The sequence below is a fragment of the Suricata suricatta genome, chromosome 16 (assembly GCF_006229205.1).
Source record: "Suricata suricatta isolate VVHF042 chromosome 16, meerkat_22Aug2017_6uvM2_HiC, whole genome shotgun sequence".
In the NCBI taxonomy this organism is placed as follows: Eukaryota; Metazoa; Chordata; class Mammalia; order Carnivora; family Herpestidae; genus Suricata; species Suricata suricatta.
The window spans coordinates 48,730,545-48,741,146 of NC_043715.1; the positions used below are offsets into that span (position 1 = coordinate 48,730,545).

The 10,602-nt window shown below is 56.5% G+C and overlaps 1 protein-coding gene across 2 annotated transcripts; it reads left to right on the top strand.

Moving 5' to 3' along the window:
* The first annotated feature begins 1,531 nt into the window (after positions 1 to 1,531).
* On the top strand, positions 1,532 to 8,335 carry FOSB (FosB proto-oncogene, AP-1 transcription factor subunit). Of its 2 annotated transcripts, none has more exons than XM_029926600.1 (4): positions 1,532 to 2,205; positions 4,109 to 4,429; positions 4,646 to 4,753; positions 5,709 to 8,335. In XM_029926600.1, exons 1-4 carry the CDS (start codon positions 2,080 to 2,082, stop codon positions 6,168 to 6,170), a joined length of 1,017 nt encoding a protein of 338 aa, XP_029782460.1. In that variant the 5' UTR covers positions 1,532 to 2,079; the 3' UTR covers positions 6,171 to 8,335. The 2 variants fall into 2 exon arrangements, with proteins under 2 accessions (XP_029782460.1, XP_029782461.1); XM_029926601.1 differs by lacking the exon at positions 1,532 to 2,205 and adding an exon at positions 2,430 to 3,953.
* Positions 8,336 to 10,602: the final 2,267 nt, after the last annotated feature.

The window sequence follows — 10,602 nt, forward strand, 5'->3', positions numbered from 1 at the left end:
CAGGGCTGGGCTAAGCTCTGCATGGGGAGGGGAGAATCAGGATCTCTGTGATTTGTAAAGCAGCTGGTAGGACCCTTCCCAGTGGATGCTTAAGAGTTGGGGGCTGTGGCACCCCGTATACCTAAATTAAACTCTTGAACCCCGTTTTCTGACTAGGAGGCCTCAGCTAAGGCCACCGTTCTGAGCCTGGATCACAATAGCATATGTACACTGAGCACCCCGGTAGGTTTGCAAGGCTTAGAGCTTCCCATGACTGGAAGCTGCTATTATCACCGTTAACCATTTAAACAATCTCAAGACCAAGGTTTTTCAGGGACATTCATTTGAAACAGGCAGTTGTCGGAAAGCAAAAAGAGAATTAAAAGCTATGGAGTTTAACAATTCTGGTTTTGCATTTCTTGCCATGGGATCTTGGGCAAGTCACTTAACCTTGTCAAGTATTATTTTCCTCTCTTATAAAATAAAGATTTTCCTCCCTCAACTTTCAAAAGCTGTTTAGGGATTACAAATCTTGTATTGAAAGCTTTGGTACAGGGGCCGGTGTTTGGTAATTGTTAAATACATACCATCTAGTAATATTAATATTATTATCAATCATCATCATCATCAATTATTATTCACATACATTCTTTTTGTCTAAAGGTAAGATTATAAGGAGGGAAGGAGACGCTTCATCTTAAATTTCATTCTCTACCCGCTCCAAACCCGCATACCTCCCAAACGCCGGAATGCGGGGCCAGCGGGGTCCGAGACACGCATCCTTTGTCCAGCTGGACAACTGCAGCTGAAGTTCGGAGAGAAAACATCACGGAGTCCGCTCGGCGAGTCCGGGCCGAAGCTGCGAAGAGCCTCCAGACTCCATCCCCTCCTCCACTTTCACCAGGAGCATCACTGCTCCTCTCACTCAGTTTTGGGACTCAGTTTCCCCGCCTACGTGACTTCACCAAACTAGCGAGGGCCTCTTTCTGGGGATCTGACCTTTCTCTTGAGTGAGGGCGCTGCACCACAGGGAGAAATGTGGAGAAATGTGAGGGGCTGCCAGAGGTGGGGGGTACCCGCTCCCGGGGTCTTCCCCAGGCTAGCTTAAGAGCCTATTAATACCGGCCCCCGGGGCGGCGCGGCACTGCGCAGGCGCGGGTGGGTTCCGCAGGCGCGCGGGGTGAGCGCGCGAGCGAGCGAGGGATTCCCTCTGACGTAATTGCTAGGATACCAAACAAACACTCCGCCGCGCCGGCCGAGCTCCTTATATGGCTAATTGCGTCACAGGAACTCCTGGGAGGCGGGGCCGGGATCCCCTCCCGCCGAGGGCCCTGGAACGAAGCCCCCACGACCCCCAGGGCCACAGGGGTGATGCAGGTGGACAGATCGAGGCTAGGGTAGACCTCTTGCCGGACGGCGCGGGGCTGAGTTCGGCAGGGCCAGAGATTTTAGGAAGTTTGTGGAGCGCGGGACGGGTGACGTAAGCAGGGGGCGGACCCGGACAAATAAATACAGGCTGGCGGCTTTGGGCTTCATTCATAAGACTGAGAGGTACCGCTTCGGCAGGGACAGGCGGAGCTGAGACTTGGGGACTTGATTGTTGTGGTTCTTGGGGGCTGTGAAGTTCGCTTTATTACTTTTTTTTTCCGGAGAGAAAGTTTGGGCAGGATTCTTCTAGATAATTCTACATTTTATTTTGGAGGAGCGACTTACTCTTCTTGTCTTCTTTATTACTCCCCTCCCCCGTGGGACCCGCTGGACGCGTGGAGAAGACCGCACCCGAAGCAGATTCTGTACGGCAAGACAGCGCTTTCCGCTTCTGGGGGAGCGATCCCCCCCACGCCCCTGGGTCCTACGGAGCCTGGACTTTCAGGAGGCACAGCGGCATCTTGTGGGGGCCTGGGCACCGCAGAGGAATTGCACAGAAACTTTGCCATTGTTGGAGCGGGACGCTGCCCCCATCCCGAGTTTCCTCGGACAGCGCGCGTTGGGGACGCGCTCGGCTCACCCCGGACTCGCACCTTTCTCTTCCACCCGGCCATAGCCTTGGCTTCCCGGCGACCTCAGCGTGGTCACAGGGCCCCCCCTGTGCCCAGGGAAATGTTTCAAGCCTTCCCCGGAGACTACGACTCGGGCTCCCGGTGCAGCTCTTCACCCTCCGCCGAGTCTCAGTATCTGTCTTCGGTGGACTCCTTCGGCAGTCCACCCACCGCCGCCGCCTCCCAGGTAAGTCTGAGAGGGTTCGGGGGCTGCTTTATGGCTTTTCTTTAATTCAGGGGTGGAGCGAGCAACTCCCCTCCCAAATAAAGACACATCAAAACTCAGGATCTGAGAGAGAATCGGCTCACCGCGTACTTTGCAAACTGCAGAGTCGGGATGTGTTTGCAATTGGTGTGCGTGGATCGCAGGGAGAGAACGGAGAGGGGTTAGCTTTGGGGGTGGGAAGAATGCTCCGTCCTGTATGCGGTAACAGGGCTGCGAACTTTTAGCTTGCTCCGGGACTACCCCCGACTCAGGTCCCCAACCTGAAGCTAGCGCAGTTAGGCAGGTGGGGGAAGTCCCAGGGAAGCTTCCAGTAGCCTCCTCCCTTTTCCTTCTCCAATCTGAGCGCCTACTCCGGCATCGGGCTGCGCTTGAGCCAGCCGGCAAGCTGGCCTCGAACCCTAGCTTGGAGGCGCTGCCTCCGCCTCCTGCGCGGAGACGTAACGGGGGACCCGTGCGTAACGGCTGACGCGCTGGAATCCTCCGTCTGACGCGGGGCACGCACGGCGCGGCGCCCCCTTCGTCCGCCCCGCCCCTGACGTCCCGGAGCGTTCTATTTTGGAACGCCGGGGCCACGTTGCTAAGGGAGGGGGCAGTTCGGCGTTCCGATTGGCCGCCGCAGCCCGGGCTTTGGCCAATCAACTTTCCCTTCCTATTGTAGGGTGCAGTTCCCTTCCCCCTCTCTGTCCCCGGAACTCGTGGTTCCTCGGCGCTAGGGTCTCTTTTACGGGCCTCTAAAGATGGAACGAGGGGATTCCTGTCGCGCGACAGGAGCGACTCCCTGCGATCCAATGGGTCCGCGAGGACCTTGCGGGGAAGCGGCCCCTCCGATCTCAGGGGCCGAGGGTGTCTGTGTGCAGGGGTTCCTTTGGGAGACATGGGTGACTGTCACCCTTTTCTCCAGGCATACACGGACACAGTCTCAGGCCCTCTGCCTGATCCCTCGGCTGTATCCGAGGACCAGACGAGAACGGCTAACCGTAAGGGAACGAGCCAGGTGGTCTCCAGGAACCCCGCCCCCTCTGGGCTTCCAGGACTCTGATTGGCCAGTGAACCAGCCCATCCCTCACCACGCCCCCTGGGAGAGTAGTTAAGCCTTCCGTGCAGTTCTAGGATTCCATTAGGGGGTGGGGGTAGATGATCGCTGCTTGGGCTCGGGGAGGCCTCCGGACCTACACCATCCTCCCTCCGCGGCAGTCTGAGGGTGCCCGGGTCGTCACTTTTCTCTACCTGTCCGTCCGCCGTAACCGATCACTTGTCAGCCTCACTCCGTGGAGAAACAATTACTTGAAACGCTGCTCTAAACTCCTAGGCCTGTCCCCCAACACCCTTCTAACTAAGACCCCTGTCCCTGCACGGAGGTGTTATGGACCTTCCAGTCGCTCATCCCCCCGGCTCAGAGGGGTGTGTGTATGTGTGTGTGTGTAGAGGAAGGCTTGGCCTAAGGCCTCTCCCTCTCCCTCCCCTTGCCTCTGGGGTGGGGGTGGGGTGTTGTGGCTGTGTGTATGGCTGTGACTCCTTCCCGGGGGTTCTGTCACCCGGCTGTGTCCAGCCTCCTCCCCGCCCCCCCCCCCACCTAAGAGTCACCAACCCGGGGTGTGATTCACCACCCGCTGGAACCGTGCAACCTTTCCCCGAAGAAGAAGGAGGAGGTAGAAGCCAGTTGAGCAGAAATCCTCTCATTAACCACTGCGTCACGGTGTAGTGGAAGGGTGGGTGTTGTGGCTTTTTGCCTGTGACACACACATCCACACCCGCTCGCCCTGTGCTCACTCACGGGGTCGGTGTGTGTATGTGTGTTGGGTGTGTGTGTGTCGGTGTCTCTGTTTGTGTGTCTACGCCTGTGTGTGTATGTGTCACCCCGTAGGAGTGCGCCGGTCTCGGGGAAATGCCCGGTTCCTTCGTGCCCACGGTCACCGCGATCACAACCAGCCAGGACCTCCAGTGGCTCGTGCAACCCACCCTCATCTCTTCCATGGCCCAGTCCCAGGGGCAACCGCTGGCCTCCCAGCCCCCGGCCGTCGACCCCTACGACATGCCAGGAACCAGTTACTCCACACCGGGCATGAGCGGCTACAGCAGTGGCGGACCAAGTGGCAGCGGTGGGCCTTCCACCAGCGGAGCCAGCGGTGGACCTGGGCCTGCCCGTCCGGCCCGAGCCCGGCCTAGGAGACCCCGAGAGGAGACGGTGAGTAAGGGACATCAAAACTTGGACTGGGTCTAGGGAGCAAGAGAAGCGGTACCTTTCTCACCCGCGCGGGGTGAGGGGCCACCCAGGCCTCTGGTGCTACAGAAACCCTAGCAGAGGGTCCTTTTCTGCCTCCTGCAAGAAGAGGAGGTTTGGGATGGACAGAGGAGGTGCACCATGTCTCCAAACCTCATGGCCCCTATCTCCCTTGCTCAGCTTACCCCGGAGGAGGAGGAGAAGAGAAGGGTTCGCCGGGAAAGGAACAAACTGGCGGCAGCAAAGTGTAGGAACCGTCGGAGGGAGCTGACTGACCGACTGCAGGCGGTGAGGATGGTCCCTGGGGTGGGGTGAGGGTACGCCGAAGCGGGGGCTCTCCCCCATCCTCCGCCCCTCGCCATGGGTGCCCTTGTCATGGGCCAACAGCCAGAGGGTCTGGGTAAGGAATTAGGTACAGGGTGGCCAGACGGGGTAACCCCAGGCATACACACAGACACCCCCCTCCCCCGCAACTCCTGGCCGTGCCTGCCCCGGTTAATGACCTTTAATAGAGGTCCTGACCTTTCTCCCTCTGCGGCTCTGGCAAGTGATAACCCATTTTTGCCTTGGCTCCTCCATCTCTTCAGCCCCTCATGGAATCTCCCAGGATCCTTCCCGCTTTTACATTCTGGAGAGTCTGTGAAACGATTTGCTTTTTATCCCACATCAGTTTCTTACCGCTTCCACCCAAAGTTCTCAGGTGGTGGGCAGGCGGCCTCCGCCGACGCTCCCCCTGCCCCCACTGCCGGTTACAATTTCCCTTAGTCTGAGAGGTGGGCTTGCAGGGTTGACGTGCTGCCCCTAGAGGAAATCGAGGAAATCCTCTCCTTTCCTGCGCTACCTGGTCTCCCTGGGAGGCAGAGGGGGAGGGGTACCAGAGAGGAACAGGTGGCAATAAAAACACAGAACAATCATTCACTCATGCAACAATTCTCGAGTGCCTCTCCCAGCCAGTGCCCTCCATGTACATTCTCAACTACCCACCGAACACATGGGGAAACTGAGGCTCCTGGGAGGCAAGACCCTTGCTCCAAATCCTATAGCACACTGGGACGCCGTGGCGGGGCAGGGCTGGGGGGAGGGTCTTTCCTTTCCATCCGGAGCTGCCTTTCAGCCCCGGGCGGGGGGAAGGGGGCCCTGCAGTAGGTCCAGGGGAGACGGTTTCAGACTTACCTTCTCTAGTCGCTCATGGACCTTTTTCTCCTTCTTCCCTCTCCTCCACGCCGCCCCCGGGGGGCCTCAGGAGACAGATCAGCTGGAGGAAGAAAAGGCAGAGCTGGAGTCGGAGATCGCAGAGCTCCAAAAGGAGAAGGAACGTCTGGAGTTTGTGCTGGTGGCCCACAAACCGGGCTGCAAGATCCCCTACGAAGAGGGGCCGGGGCCGGGCCCGCTGGCGGAGGTGAGAGATTTGCCAGGGTCAGCACCCACTAAGGAAGACAGTTTCAGCTGGCTGCTGCCGCCCCCGCCACCACCGCCCCTGCCCTTCCAGACCGGCCAAGACGCATCCCCCAACCTGACAGCTTCTCTCTTTACACACAGTGAAGTTCAAGTCCTCGGTGACCCTTTCCCCGTTGTTAACCCTTCGTACACTTCCTCGTTTGTCCTCACCTGCCCGGACGTCTCCGCGTTCACCGGCGCCCAACGCCCCAGCGGCAGTGACCAGCCTTCCGACCCCCTGAACTCGCCCTCCCTTCTTGCTCTGTGAACTCTTTAGTCACAAACCAAACACACACACAAGGGAGAGAGATTTGGAAGAGGAGGAGGAAGAGAGAGAGGGGAAGAGACAAAGCGGGCGTGTGGCCTTCCTGCCTCTCCTGTTTGACTCTCTGCGACCACTGTCATCGGACAGGAGGACCTCCATGTGTTTTGTGCTGCCTCTTGTTACTATGGCCCCGTGAGGCCACAAAGCTGGTGACTTTGGGGGCAGGGGGTGGGGTGGGAATGGACACCCCTGGCCGCCTGTTGGCCCTTTCACCTCAACCCAACTTCTGGGGATGGGGGGGAGGGGCCGGGGCGCCTCGCTTTGGGCAGAGGGAAAGGGGTGCGGGTAGTGGACTGTGGGTAGAGTCTACCTACTGGAATCTTCTCCAGGGAGGCCCAACAAGGAAATGCCACAGACTGCCCCCTCCCCCACAATGTCTCCCAGGCCCACCCTTCAGGGGGGTGACCTGGCTGGTTCTCCCTGCTCCCCTGACCTTAGACCTTAGCTTATTTATCCAACATTTCCACGTGGTTGGATCCTCCTCTGAATTGAGCCTCCCTTTAAGGGAAGTTGATGCCTCCTATGATGTGCTCCCACCCAGACTGAGTCTGAAATGTGAACCTCCCTCCCTTCTTGTCCAGCCGCTCGCTCCCAGCAAAAGTGGCTCTGATCTGAATTCCTGGCCTCTTAGGATGTCCCCCCACTCAGCCCCCAGCCCTCCTCTCCGATTACAGTGTTACCCCAAGCCTCCCAGCCTGGCTCAGCCTTCCCTCCTGGCCTTCCTCGCTGGGCCTCTCCGATTCGGGCGGCAGGGGGCGCTGTGATGCCCGTCCTGGAGCGCTTTATACTGTGAAATGAGTTGGCGGGATTGTGGGAGGGGAGCCCGGTGGGACAGAACCCTTGTGGGGGGGAATCGTGCCCCCCACGCCTCAAAGCCTTTCCTTGGTCTCCCCGCCCCGCCCCAGCTGCCTCCCTCCTCCCCCAACAGTGAGTTAGACACAAGGGGCCACAGAATTCGAGAGTGGGGGTGACAGCCATCCATCCGCATGGCGTCTGTCCTCAGGACCCCCAGCCCCAAGCCCTGGCCTTTTTCTCTAAGGCCTGTCCCCCTACCCCGGCCTAGGACGCCAACTTCTCCTTGCCCTTGGCATCCCTACATCCTTTCTAGAAAGGGAGCCATAGGAACTTGCCAAGGGGCCCAGTGTTTTTCTGGAGAAGAATTGAAGGCCGAGGCTTTGGCCCCCACTCCCCCAATATTTTCGGACTGGCGAACTCGAAGGGGCTGGCCTCCCGCGGTCGCAGCCCTCCTACCCCGGCCCACGGCCCCGAACCTTGGTTTTGGTTCCCCATCCCCCCTTCCTTGTGCTTCTCCTCACGAGAATTTCATCGTGAGGCAAATTGATATTTTTTAACGTCGGGTGGGCCACGCCGCCTTCTGTGCTGCATGGAGAACATTCCACGTGCCCTGTCCCGCGCCCCCCTCCCCCAGCCATGGCTATTTATCCCTTTCCTGGTTTCCCGAAAGGCACTTATATCTATTATGTATAAATAAATATATTATATATGAGTGTGTGTGTGCGCGTGCGTGTGATTGTATGAGCGCTTCTAGAACTTCAGCCTAGGCCTCCTTGGGCCCCAAAGCAGTGCCGTTTGAGTTGGAAAAACACTGCTTCTGGAAACTTCGAGTCGGCCTGTTTCAGGCTGTCTCTTCTGATGGTCTCGGCCCCTCTGGTTGCTTCGGGCGGTCTCTGGCTGTCCCCTTCTCGAGTGTCTCTCCCACTCCAGTCTCTGCCTGTTTTTCCACCTGGTCGTTTCCACCTGTGTCTTTCCTGACCGTCCCCGATCGGCCAGCTGCCGCCTGACTCTGGGCTTTGTCGGAGACACAGGAGATTTTCTTTTTCGTGAGTGAGCCTGAGGGGTCATGGACTTTTACAATCCGTATCGTTAAGGATTCTGAGTATGAGTGCGAGACTGTGAGCAGGGCCTGGCCCCTGCCTACGACAACTTACTGAATCCCCGCCCCCCCCAACCCTGTGCTGTATTTGTGATTCTCTTTTTTGTATTTTGCACCTGACCCTGGGGGGGGGGGCCAGGGCTGGCTGGCACTGGGCCAGTCCCCTCCCCCCATGGTTCTGCACTGTCGCCAATAAAAAGCTCTTAAAAAAGCATCCACCAAGTTTCAGGGTCTGTTTGCTTTTGATACCCATCACCTGCCTTCCTTAGGCGGGAGGGGGTGAGGTTGGATTGCAGGGGAGGCTTATGCTTATGAATCAGTCAACAGCTGGGACAACAGGACATGGGCGGATAGACAGCCAGAGGACTTCCCACGGGGGCACCTCCTCTTAGAGAGAATGAGGCAGAATAGTAGGTGTGAGGTACTGAAATGCCCAAGGGTCTTTCAGAGGCTTCTTGGCAAAGGAGGACCTTAGGCAGGACCCTGTATGCTCAGGATGACCTCACTGAAGGTTGAACAGGTAGGGAAGTTGAAATCATCCATCCCAAACGACTGAAGATCACCTAAATGTGGTCTTGTGGATCCTCGGGGTTATAGGAATCGCACATACACGGGTCCCTTTCCACCAGAGATGAATTTCCTTTTACTTTTCACGTGACCAGTTCTTTGTTGATGAGCATACAGGGGCCCACCTAAAATTGAACCCAAAATGTTGCCACTTGACATTTTCAAAGATACAAATGTGCCATCCCCCCTGCAAAATTCAAGCCCTCTCTTGGCTGCAAGCACTAAATGCTCTGGGAACTGAGCAAGGGTCTGGGGGTCATTCAGATGCCTTCGTAAAAGAATAAGCAGAAATTGTCACGATGGACTCCCTTAATTTATTAAACAATTTGAAACACTTGCTAAGTACCTGCTGTGTGTCCAGCCCGGTGCTGGGAGTTTCGGAGACACCGCTGGGACACAAACGGCGCCAGGCTCCCCACTCCTAGGGATCACAGTCCAGTGAGGGTCAGAGATCGCTCAGGGGTGATCCAAAGCACATAAGGGTTTGGGGAAAACCATGGGGCCGGGGAAGCCCAGTGGGGCATGTAACATGATCTGGAAGCCAGGAAAGACTTCCTGGAGGAGGGGGCGCCTGGGTGGCTCAGTCAGTTGAGTGTCTTCAGCTCAGGTCATGATCTTGTGGTTCATGGGTTCAAGCCCTGCATCGGGCTCTGTGCTGACTGCTCAGAGCCTGGAGCCTGTCTTTGGATTCTGTGTCTCCGTCTCTCTCTGACCCTCCCCTGCTCACGATGTCTCTCTCTCAAAGATAAATAAAACATTAAAAAATTTTTTTAAATCTAAAAAAGAAAAAAAAGACTTACTGGAGGAGGGATAGCAGAGCTCAGTCCTAGAGGCTAAACAGAGGACATAGAAGGGGATAGAAAAAGACTCAGTGAGCCCAAAGGACCGTTGGTGAGGAGAGGGCTTGACATGTTGAGGGAGATAGAAGTTCACAGTGGTTGGAGCAAAAGGTGTGGAGAAGCAAGCCATTTAGCCAAGACCTGATTCTGCAATCTTAAATTCCAGATTGGGAATTCTGATCTTCTCTGGAAGACACTGGGGAGTCACAGCAGGTTTTGAGTACAAGAAGGGTAGGGACAGGTTTGTACTTTAGGAAGACCATTGTATTTCTTTCTTTCTCTCAAAACATTTTCAATGTTTATTTATTTTTGAGAGAGATAGACTGAGCCTGAATGGAGGAGGGGCAAAGAGAGGGAGACACAGAATCTGAAGCAGGCTCCAGGCTCTGAGCTGTCAGCACAGAGCCCTTTGCAGGGCTCGAACTCACAAATCATGAGATCATGACTTGAGCTAAAATCAAGAGTCAGACACTTAATTCACTGAACAACCCAGGTGCCCCATTGCTTGCTTGCTTTTTTCTTTTTTAAAATATTTGTTTACTTAAATGATCTCTACACCCAATCTGGGGCTGGAACTCAAGACTCCAAGATCAGGGGTCACATGCTCTTCTGACTGAGCCAGCTAGGAAGGTGTAGGGAGATAGCTTTAACCACCAAGCTGAGGGTAGTTGGCAGACAAAGGGGCAAGACTGGGGTAGGAGACCAGGAAGGGAGGGGGCTAGGTGGGGACATTGGTGTGTGCTCCTAGGAAGCCCAGAACAGGGTCAGGGCTATGAGAGAAGGGGAAAGAATTGAAAAGACAGCCGGAGGCAGGACAGACAGGTCAAGGTGAAAAGCTAGCTTGAGAAAGACAGAACAGGGCAGTGGTATCTAGCACGGGCTAGGGGTCTGAGAGGCCTGGGGCTGGAGGCCTACCAAAGCTGGGTGACCTTGGACAAGGGTCTAAACCTCAGTTTTCTCGGCTGCGGAATGGGGCTATGAGGAATCAGTGAGTTCACGCATGCCAACGCTGAGTGCAGAGCGAAGGTGCAAACATCACCATCCTCACTGCCGTTATTGGGGCCATCTTGATCCC